Source organism: Triticum aestivum, chromosome 5B (genome assembly GCF_018294505.1).
Source record: "Triticum aestivum cultivar Chinese Spring chromosome 5B, IWGSC CS RefSeq v2.1, whole genome shotgun sequence".
NCBI classification, from domain to species: Eukaryota; Viridiplantae; Streptophyta; class Magnoliopsida; order Poales; family Poaceae; genus Triticum; species Triticum aestivum.
Window position 1 is genome coordinate 325,043,666 of NC_057807.1, and position 11,867 is coordinate 325,055,532.

Here is an 11,867-nt window from a genome sequence, read left to right on the forward strand (position 1 = left end):
CGAGAAAGTTTTTACCTTTTTTTCCTTTTCATTCCTAGAGGGCCCTACCTGTAAGGAAACATCCTGTAGACGGTCAAACCCCCTTGACTGGTTGGAAACGGCACAGAACAGTATTTCTACAAGGAGCCTTGACGGAAGAAGGGCAGATTTGAGCAGCCTCGAGAATTAGGGGTATATCTGATTATGGGTTTGAGCAGAAACATAAATGTCGTTAATTAATTTTGCATATTTTGTTATGAATTTGGTGTTATCAGACGAGAGTTCTTATGTGGGAATTTGACGTGAAGTTAGTATCATTGTACTCAGTATTCTGCATAGATGATACATTTTGTTTCAGTCTCTTCTTACCATGTTCTGTGATGGTGGTAGTTTACCTTTTTGTCAGGTTATATTTACTAATCCAGTTTGTCTTTAACTAGTTTATTTATGTTTTTCTTTTCAGGTGGGAAATGCCAAGTTGTTGAACTCAGTGGAGAAAACATCAACATCACATACAAACATGATGGCACTCACATAGCTGTTGGAAATAAGGTTTACAATAACAGAACATGGGTACATTAGATTGTAATATATTTTTGGTGCCTAGCTGTTTGTCTAGCATATTGATTTGAAGGAATGGGACATTCATTCATGTTCAACATTGTCTTCATGACGCTTGTGTTTCTTCATCTCCTTTGGTTTTCTTCTGATAGTATATTGAATTACTGATAGCATATTGGTTTATTGCCCTTATTTCAAAAATAGAAAAAATATCCTGATATGTTTGTGTTACGCGCCATCATGGTGTGACCCAGCTAACATAACCCTTGCTATCTGTCTACCTTTGTTATTGTGCTGCACTCTTTTCCTTCAGTCTATACCTTGTGTGAGTTTGCTAAGGTTTAGATCTTCTGTCGACCTAATTACTATGCAACAAATGAAATCATATCATGCATAGAAGTATGTGGCCGTATTGTCATATATGTGTTTTTGAGAAAATGCTGGATCACCGTATCATGTACCAGTATTCATGCAATGTAGATTGGTAATAATGCACCTGGAGATGTACGCATCTGGTTAGTATCTATCAATTAGATGGAAGTCTTGGCATTTTTCTTGCTTAGTTTCTTCAGTATGACAAGTGATATGTAAAGTTCATGTAGTATCGAAATCAAACTCTTTTTGAGTGTCATGTAAGTTAGCATGTTTCCTGAAAATGTACATGATATGCATTTACTTTACGAGTTACTAGTTCGTTCAGCTATAATAACAGCTGCTGCTAATGATCTGTAGGAGGATGAGCTAACCATAGTGGATGTTCGGAAGCTAAAACCCGTCCACAAACAGAAGTTCCCTTACGAGGTACTTAACAAATGAAGTTTGGACACTGGAAACACCCTTTAGCAGTTCTTTTCTGTTCTAAATCCAGCTATGTTTTGGGGTACCCGTGCATATCGATGTGATAAGAAATATAGTGAGCCACATGTTCATTTGTCTTGTCGTAGACCAAAAAGTTGTGCACTGATGTTTATTTTTCGGGGGGAAAACAGTAAGGATACCTACTGATACTCTGAATGCACAATGATATATGATACCAACCAGCTGAATCTATATAATGCATTTACTGTACTACTGATGTTCACGCCTTGCTAAACTTTATATTGTCAATTTCCTGCATTTCTTGTTTTTCGTGACTTGTGGCGTGTGTGTTTCTTATTAAATGTCTGAAGTGAATTCTTGATTTGTCCCCCAGATTAATGAGATTGCATGGAATAAAACTGGAGATTTATTCTTCATAACTACTGGGCTTGGTAAGATGCTAAGATGTATTTTCCTCTTAATTATGAATATTTAAGCTCCTCAATTGTGAAAATGGAACAAGGAGCCTTGATGTTGTCAGATGTCAGGTGGCAGGATCACATAAGTTGATGTTAATGCTGCTGCCCGGTTTTGTTCTTTATGTAGGATTTGTTGAGGTGGTCAACTATCCTTCCCTTGATGTTGTCTGCAAATTAAATGCCCATACAGCAGGGTGCTATTGCATAGCAATGGATCCCCTTGACAGGTGAGAAAATTCTTTGTTCAGTTTGTTGTTTCAGTTATTTGCGCTGAACATGTTTTAAACATGGAACGGTAGGGGAGAACCCTAAGGATTATTTGAATTACAAATATATAGTATTTACTTACGAAGGACCAACCGTATTTACTAAAAAATACATAAAAAGGCTCGAGCTTGCGATTCGTTTTTACTCTGGATCTAGTTGATTTGCTGTATTTTAGTTCCTTACACTAGTTACTGGGTTGCTAGATATGCTATTTGAGTTAACACTAAAGCTATATTCTGACTTTTCGTAAGAGCTATTGAAATTGTATCCTAGCTTCATCTTTAGAGAGAAATCGTATCCAAACTACCTGCAGTTGAGTAAATACCTATTACTTATAGGTAACTCCATAGGTGATTTATGAAGAGGATTTCTGAGAAACTGGTTTAGGGAAACACGTATGGGCTCAGGAAAGGGATCCCCCGAATATTGGATAGCCGTTTGTAAACCAGGTCGTAAACTTTATATATACTGGGAATATATCCCGTGGCCTATGGAAACCATTGGTTTAGTGGAAGAATGAAAACCATGATTAGGATGTTGATCCTCTCCACACACTTTGCTCAATTACTAAAAAGAGAGGAAATGCATTATCATGGAATTTTGCAGAGAACTCCTCGTATGCTCTCGTCATGGGTAACTTCCCCAGAATGTGTTGCTTTTCTCAAAAAGATGTTAATTAGGCACTCTTATTTGTCATAACTAGGCAAAGATATACTAACTGGCCACAGGTAACCTGCTACATGTCCACCCTTGCAGGGGTTTCATAGGTTATCCTCCCATATATATCTACAATGCCGGATTCAGAGTTAATTTAGAAAATTAAAATTCACCACACGGTCCAAATTCTTTTCTCCGCAACTATACAATGATCACCAAGCGTTTTTTGTTTGTTTGTTTGAAACTGACTGTAAACTTTTTTTTGCGGGAAGGAACTGATTATAAATTAAGAGCCTGAACAAACTAATCATGTGGAGAAGTAGCAAGTTGTGCTCCACAAGTACAAATTGTATTAGTGTGTTATGTTTTGATGTCAACATCCAGGTAGAGTACAATTGTTTTGATGGTCACACTTACAGAATGTTTTGATGTCAGGTATTTTGCTGTTGGAAGTGCAGATTCACTTGTCAGTCTTTGGAATGTCAAAGAGCTGCTATGCATTAAAACCTTCACAAAACTTGAGTACGTCTTTATCTACTATATTGAACTTCTTTAGATTACTATCATAGAAATAGCTTCAGATGCTTTTTGTTTGAATTAGCCGCAGTTAGGGCCAACAAGTTTTCTCTCAATGTAACAGTACATATTTGATATACCATGGGCATGATGTTCACATTGAAATTAGTAAACGATTTGTGCATATCTGTGTTATTTCTAGGGGTGCAAGCGGCATCCCGCTTCATCGCGCAAAACTCATTGGTTAGTTCATAGTTTGCTCATCACTTGCCTAAAGTTTGCAGACAAAAAAAAAATTGTACTATAGTATTGTCTGCTAGCCCGCCCCGCTTGCATCCCTAGTTATTACTATTTCCCATGGCCTTCCCACCAAAGCCCGGCTGGCAACGGCAATGTCGACATTCAGGATGTTTGTAATCTTTTCAGTTACTTTGATTTACTATTTTAATTAATTTTATATTGGATAATACGACTACAAACAGCTCATAATGTTTCTTATTAAGAAGAATAGGGTATGGGCTTGACTAATCTCATATCACTGACTTTTGCCTCCAAACATAATTAGAAAGAGGGATTGAACTAAATCATGGTTAGCTGAATTGTGATCATTGGAAAAAACATTCAAAGGTTAATCTGAGTATGACCGGAGTAACCCTATGCGTACCAATTTCAGGTGGCCTGTCAGAACAGTTAGCTTCAATCACACTGGAGAATTTATTGCATATGCCAGTGAAGATCCTTTCATTGACATTGTAAGTGATCACGAACGTAGTGCAATTTCTTATCTATCCGAGACTAACTGTTATGAAAGAGTAGTTATTTTACAATTTTTTTCTTTCATCAGGCCAATATTCAGACTGGACGATCAATTCATCAGATTCCATGTAAAGCAGCTATGAATAGTGTTGAATGGAATCCTAAATACAACCTCCTGGCTTATGCAGGAGATGACAAGAATAAGTACCAGGCTGATGATGGTATGGTGGTCGCAGTTACTCATTTTAGTGCTGTCGAATGAAATAAAACGCATAATTTTGCTTGAACCTCTTGCTCAATAGTTTCTGAAAAACCACAAGCACGTTATAACATCCCAAACAACGGAATCTTTGCCATTATCTTTTCTGTTAAGAACATCCATTTATGGTAAAACTAATATTCTTCCCTCTGTTACTTCTTTTTTCCTGTTGCCCATTGTTTCCCGCTGCTTCTACTATCCTGCATCCAAGTACGTGAGTGGACATGACGGGAAAAATTAAGATTCCATTTTCTGCATGCTATGTTCTCAGTGTTTGGATTTTGTAATGCAGTTGAGGAGGTTTGTAATGTTGTCCGTGGGAATGTCGATGTTTCAGGAACCATCGAGCAAATTTCCTCCCCGTCGATTTCATTAACTCCTGAACTTAAAAAAAACTATTACCTTCAGATGCATTTATTTCACTTCATAACAATGTAGCTTTGTGATTGCTCAATTCTTCATCTTAAAAAAACAAGGTGACGTAGAAATGCAGCAGCACTAACGTTTATCGTCATTCATTTTTACAGGTGTTTTCCGAATATTTGGTTTTGAAAGCACATAATCTGATGCGGACCGGATTATCACCAGCAAGTCGTCTCTCTGTAGATTCAGTTATCTGGCCTTACAAATGTAACTCCATTTTTTTGTCGGCTTGAATGAGGTGTTTGGTTTGAGGGACTGGATGATGAATGCACCCCTGTTTGGTTTGAGGTATAGACTGTGCATGCACTAAGCTAGTTCTAAATGATGGATTAGGTAATTTGACCAAATTTAAGAGATTATCCGGCGATGGACCGAGCTGTGATGGTCAAGGTGATTTTCTCAAACCAAACATCCCAGAACCAAACATTGTTGTTGTATTGTACCATATGTGATTACTAGAGAACAACCTGGCATTGTATCTTATCCAACAGAACATTACTGAAAAAATATTAAAGTAAAATAGATCAAATTTTGTACAAGGTTTGTACTCCCTCGGTTCCAATTACTTCAAGTTCTACCTTTGTCCTAATGTATTATAACGTCTGCAACACCAAATTTGTTGCATTAGATTTGTCAAAAAATATATTTACATATATAATACTGTAAATATTAGCATTTTTTGTATATTTGTTCAAACATAAAAGAAGTTTGATTGAGAACAAAACTAAAACTTCAACTAATCTGGAACAGAGGGAGTACAAAATAAGAAAATAAAATAAGGTATGGCATAGTAATATATCAGTATAAGAAAGAGGGGATGAAGTGAAGTTGCAAAATAAATAAACAATGTGGGTGTGACAATGAACATATCTTATTTTTTCAACTTTTTTTGACATTTGTAAAATGCATTTTTGGCGCGCGGGAGCATATGCTCCCTATAGCCAAATTGGATTTCCGAACAATGTGCATCTTTAACACTTGTTGCCCAAGGATTGTAGCTGGAAGGCATCAGAAGACAATTGGAGCCAAAAAATCAAAATAGTGGCACTAAACTTGCATAAAAATAATAATAATTGCGAGCATAAAAGATGATTGTTTATGAAACTTCCTCGTGCACGTTGCTCTTATGACACACTGAAACATGGGCCCAAGGGCGCATGTCGGTGGGGCACTCAATGTCATGTTCTCAAACTTGAATTATGAGATTGGCATATTATACGACAGCAAAGATACATTGCATTGCTTGGCACACCACTTGATGGCATTCACATTCATAGTCTTCCGTCCTGGAGCTTTTTCATTTGATCCATACACACAAACACAAAACACACTGGACAAGGACAGAAAGAAAAAGCCTCAACATGGATGGACTCTGAACCCACAACAAAAGCCAAGAAAAGAATAACAAACACTTCCCAGAAATGCTTGCAAGAATGCAAAGAAAGAACCAACAAGAATCACATTTTGGTCAAACTGGTAACCAGACTTTGTGTTCAGCCGATCATCAAGCTCCTCCACCTCTTCAATCACTCACTCTCAGGATCTGTACACGTTGAAATGCTTCGCCCATCGCCGCGCCATGAACGGGTCAAGGTGATCCCAGCTCTCGGCGCAGCAGCTGCTCCTCCTCTCGCCGCCGATGCTCGTCCCCATGTCTCTGCCCCCGCAGTACCTGCTGTCGCTCTTCTCCTCGAACCCGACAGCGACCTCGCCCGTCCTCGACCGGTCCTCTCTTCCGCCCTCCAGGTAGCTGTAACCAACCAGTATGAAGCCACAGTCTGCCACAAGGTCAAGTGGGATCCTCCTCTCCTCACCACCCCTCAGCTCTCCTAGCCTCACCACTCCACCATGCTCCCCTATCCTCAGGTGGGTGTCACCTGTGACACCGCCGAGCAACCGTGCAAGAAGCTCCTCAAACTCATGCATCACGAAGCTGTTCTGCACCCCGAAGCCAAGCCCGACATGGAACTGGTGAACCGGAATGCTCGCACGGTTCATGTCTACCCCAGCATAGCTGCGTATCGGATGATCAGAGAGGTGAAGAATGCAGTTGCTTGGGTTCTGGTGTGCCCGGTCCTCTAGTATCTTCAGACCCTTCTGCAAAGCCCCTACTGGATCAATTCCACCAGCAGAGCAGAGGTGTTCGATGACCTGCAATGCCATTCGTTTACCATGGGAGGACATCCGGCGCAAGGGGAAGGCACGAGTTGCAGTGGTGGCATTTGTGACGATGGCCAACCGATCAATTGCGCGCATGGAGAAGACAACCAGTGCCACTGCCTGCTTCAAGAGCCTCAGGTGTGGCCCGTTAGGGCTGGCAACCAAGACCAAGTCCATGGCTGGCTGTGGTGCCAGGCTGACTGAGAGGTAAGCACGCTTTTGCACACTTGGTGAAGCAATCTGTGGCGGCGAAACCATGGAGGAGCCGCTGTAGCTGTACTGGCAGTGCTGCTGTGGTGGCATCATGCGTCCACAAGGGTAGTGTCCAAGCACATGATGGTGAGCTGCCACCGGAGACGGGATAAGGGCAAAGCGCAGGCATGGATCAACATGCTCAGTCAGAGTGTAAGGCTCAACAGGGTCATCATCGTTGTAGCGGGTAGCACGGATGGAGGACCTTCGGTTGACGCGGGATGTCGCAATGTTGTCATCAAGGATGCGAAGGATTGGATCGGACTGGTTGTGCAGCAATGGCGGCACCTTCAGGTCACGTGGCAGCTGAGACCACTGCGCACGGCAGATTGGGCATGTAACATTGCCATGTCGGATGTTGGAGGCGATGCACAAGAAGTGGAAAGAGTGGGAGCACTGGGCTGTGAATATCGCTGGCCTGTCACAGTTGTCAATGCCACTGCTGCTAGTGCTGAGGGTCTCCAAACATATTGCACAGAAGTTCTGCATATAAATATAGTATAAAATAGTATAGTTAATATACGAGATCTGAGAAAATGTGGGACCAGATTAGAATGTAAACCTGCTGTACATACAAGCAATATAAAGAGAATCACTACAGCTTGGATTTGGTGGGAAACAAAACACTGTAAACTATTCATTCTAGAACAAGTTGAGCATATGCTAAAGGAAGGATTTTGCAAGATCAGAAAATAATATCTGCTTCATTTGACGCTTCAATTAACATACACATATCTAAAATGGAGGAAATACCATTTTCGTAAATCCATATATAGCCTGATTAACACCCTATCAGATAGTAAGTCTGATACATGGCAAATTGGCAACCGTTCATAGGTTGCAAGCTGGAATATGTTTAGATAACGAAAACATGAATTGAAGAGTATGTTCTGCATTGTGTGCCCAGCGAATGTTTCAACCAACCAAAAGCCCAAAACAATTTTTGATATACATGAAGCAACCTGAGTGTTCCTGCTTTAGAACACTGCCTCAGGACATAAGGTGATTAGGCATGTAATATATATTTTTGGCTTATCAATTGCCGTTGCCTCTATATTGGTTACAAATAACTGAAACACAAGTTCCTCCAAGCTATCCTGCTAAATGTTATCAAGGTTCCTAAGTTCCTGCAGCCTGTTGAGATTGCAACAAAGTTGGGCAAAACAATTCGAGAGACAAAAATCTATTTATTTTGAGGCTTGTACTGACGAACACTGTTAAGTATCGACTGTGCTTGTTAGATACCAACTCAACTACTACTCCCAGAATACCAACTAGAGGAGATATCGCCCACAGTGCATCCCAGGGGGTGGGACGAGGGCGCAGGCTCAAGCCTCACATGGATGCAACGCCATTCAAGCCCTGACTTCAAGCCAGCTAAGAAACATTGGGCTATTATGTTGACCCTGACAGTTCAGAAGCAAAATTCCTTTATTGGTGGTTAATGTTGAAATTTACAAAGATCATGGTATAATAACATGGAATGTTCAGAAGCAAAATTCCTTTATTGACAGAACAGCATATTGGCAGAGCTTGATTGTTGTTAACATAGTGATGTTAGGGATAAGCACTAGCGCCATATAGCACCAAGGTTAATTGGATCTTGACATGATAGACACCAAGATCATGGTATAATAACATGGATGGCAACATGTGTAATTTGCATGGTCACAACTTTACTAATAGTTTAAAAAAAGGGCAGCCCGGTGCATGTAGCTCCCGCTTGCGCAGGGTCCGGGGAAGGGTCCGACCATTTTGGGTCTATAGTACGCAGCCTTTACCTACATTTCTGTAAGAGGCTGTTTCCAGGACTTGAACCCGTGACCTCATGGTCACAAGGCAGCAGCTTTACCACTGCGCCAAGGCTTTACCACTAATAGTTTCTGTTACACAATTTAAATAGCGCGTTATTCGTTAGTTTTTGAGAAATGTGCATAGTAACGAAACGACATATGCCCTGTTGATTGTCAATTCACCATAGGTATCAATAATAAGATATTCATGTTTGCACTGCTATGCACCATTAGCCCATCAGGGAGACAGTATCATGCCATCAGGGAGACGATATGATTGTTCATCGATAGCCACAAAAAAGTACCAAGGCTCCAACACATCCAAAGAAAGGTTAGGGACACTAACATAGTCTATCAGTAGAACCGCAAAAACAAAGAAGTCTATCAATAGATATTATATTGTGGATGACCATGCAACCCATCCATGTGCACTAAAGGAATTACAATCAGACTTTCTTATTTAATTGAAACAGTGTCACTTTTTTACCAAAGTAAGACATTAAGGTTCTAGATATAGCGACAGCTAACCTCAGAAGTCTAGATCATTGTGAATCGAAGGATGGCAGATATAAGTCGGTTCACCAGAATCTAAATCGTCAAAATGATCGTCATTCGAATTTTTTCCATGCCAAAAGGAGAAAAATAGCTTATCTCGGTGATATTCCACCTCTTTCCCACCTCAATATCACGATTTTCTACAGGAGGAAAGTGAGAACTTATTGGGGTGGACTAAGTGAAGTGAAACCCACGAGATCAAGATTTCCGTTCGCAATCCGATCTCCTACCCTAAGTTCTCCTTTTAGCTTGTCTCTTGCTATCTCAGTTTGTTGCAACCTGATAGTAGGTAAGCATGTCCCTGATCTCTTCACAGGTAAATTGGTGGATGCATCTAAAAACAACTACCTATGCTTTAGTAGAGAAAACAGACAGCTCCTACATATCTATAAAAATAGAAAAGCTGCATTATCGAAATTAAGAACAGGGCCGGTGGTCCAAATGGAACAAGAAAATAAAGAAAGGAAAAGGAAAGATGTAGTGAGTGGGCATAGAGCTGGTGGTACCTTGTCAGCCATTCTAGTGCTGGTCGGCTCCTCCAGCTTTTCCTGCTCTCCATCACTGCTGTCTGCGGGCGCATTCACTGCTGAACATGAGATCTGCATATGCATTACAAGCCTCAGTTCTTGACAACACATAACAAATTTATATTTTAGCAACACTCTTGACTGTTGGAGCAAAGATAAAGAGGGGAAAGGTTAGCCACTCTGTACGCTGTTTTTCACCTCAATTTCTATGTAGCTATCAATGATATTTAAGATCCAGACGGATATAGAAGAAAATGTTGGTTCAAAGAGAAACTGTACACACACGCATAGCCACCAACAACCCATGTAGTACTCGTACATCTTATCTAAACACAAGTACAATGCTGAAACATTAGCACCGCTAACAGTCAAGTTACTGGAGAAACATTATTTATTTTCAGTCTGGTGTAAAGATACACCAGAAAGTGGATAATAGCTAAAGACAATTGCTCAGTTCCAAGAAAACACACACACACACACACACACACAGAGAGAGAGAGAGAGAGAGAGAGAGAGAGAGAGAGAGAGAGAGAGAGAGAGAGAGAGAAAGAACATGTTGGAAGAAGAGAGAAACATGGGTAAAATGAATTAAAAACCAGCGAAGACAAAATATGGTCCGTGTGCCTTGTGCAGTGCGGGTTGCAGCAACCATCAACGGACCAAAGATTCAGAGAACTGAAAGAAACAAATTCAGATACAACTTTTTTCATAGATACAAATTTTCAGTGGCACGTCTAGATCTATTTTTGGTGGGGATGTAATTGGACCACAGGAACGGTACGTCGGATGCGCAAAATTTTCCCAAGGTGCTAGTAGTACGAAGATGGAATGGGAGAGGGCTAGAACAATCATTTCCATAAATGAGTGGACAGTACCTAGAACACATGGCTGGGCAGGCGGTACTGCTGGAATAGGAGAAGAAAATGCAACAGGCGTGCTCCTGTTGATTCAACTTGGTTAAAACTTGGGAATTTACTGAGCCTCATCAGAAAATTTCTAGGAGAAGATCAGCAAAGCCAACTAGGAAGCGAGGCATTTGCAACAATCCTCCCCTCCCGTTGAGATTTGAGAAAGAACCGCAGGACACCAGAAATCGTTTTCAGAACCAAGATTAAGAAAGGAACATGAAACCGCCTGCTCACTGACGTGTGTGTGAGAGAGAAACCAAAAAAGCACCCCAAACCAGGTCATCACGTCACAAACCGATGAGATGGCTAGAAACCAAAACTTATCTATCCCCAGCCCAGAGGAAGAAGAAAAGGAGTTTCTCTGATGAAATGTAGAGAAGGAAAGGGGGAGAGGGAGAGGGAGAGAGAGTATTACTGTCTTGGGAGGCGGCGGGGAGGGAGAGGCGGCGTGGGAGGAGAAGAAGGAGGCGCAGGAGAGGCCGATCCGCTTGGCTGCCGCCCGCCGCCACCTCGCCAGCGTGCCTTCGCCGCCGCATCCCCCCGCCATTGCTCGCTGCCCCCCTGAGCTACAGCGCCATAGGCCCTCCCTGCCCTGTTTCTTGCTGTCCTGGGTGCTGGTGTAAACGCCTCTGCTTTGGCTGCCTTGTGCTTCTTGTACTCCATGGACCGAAGGGGCCAAAGGTCATGCCGTCATGGGGTCATCATACTCTCTCTCTCTCTCTCTAGCAGTCCATCTCCTAGTGAGTGAGCAGAGTTGACAATTGCAGTATGGCCCTTGTCATTTTCCCGTTTCGATTTTAAGCCCTTGGAAAACAAAGGAACGGCCTCCGACACCCCTCCACAGACCATTGCTCCTTATCCGTCGGCGTCCAGATTACCCTCGAGGGTCTTTATGGAAAAGAAGACTACTTTAGCGGCGGGTGCATTCCGAATTTTAAATCATCTGAATGCCTTTATGCAAACCGTCCTTGCTTGCT

The 11,867-nt window shown here is 41.5% G+C and overlaps 1 protein-coding gene and 1 pseudogene across 3 annotated transcripts in view; one reads left to right on the forward strand and one right to left on the reverse strand.

Moving 5' to 3' along the window:
* The window catches only part of LOC123111657 (THO complex subunit 3), a 9,125-nt gene extending 3,894 nt beyond the window's left edge, over positions 1–5,231 (forward strand). Inside the window, exons 4-11 of one of the 3 annotated variants that reach the window (XM_044532485.1) lie at positions 443–552; positions 1,273–1,341; positions 1,733–1,790; positions 1,945–2,044; positions 3,177–3,263; positions 3,931–4,009; positions 4,102–4,234; positions 4,800–5,231. In XM_044532485.1, the coding sequence (XP_044388420.1) occupies positions 443–552; positions 1,273–1,341; positions 1,733–1,790; positions 1,945–2,044; positions 3,177–3,263; positions 3,931–4,009; positions 4,102–4,234; positions 4,800–4,834 (671 nt within the window). In that variant the 3' untranslated portion in view covers positions 4,835–5,231. Of the gene's footprint in view, positions 1–442; positions 553–1,272; positions 1,342–1,732; positions 1,791–1,944; positions 2,045–3,176; positions 3,264–3,930; positions 4,010–4,101; positions 4,737–4,799 lie in introns of those variants that run through there. The other 2 variants (XM_044532487.1, XM_044532486.1) reach the window with 2 other exon arrangements.
* Positions 5,232–5,748: 517 nt separating this feature from the next.
* Positions 5,749–11,580, reverse strand: LOC123111656 (probable E3 ubiquitin-protein ligase WAVH2; annotated as a pseudogene).
* Positions 11,581–11,867: the final 287 nt, after the last annotated feature.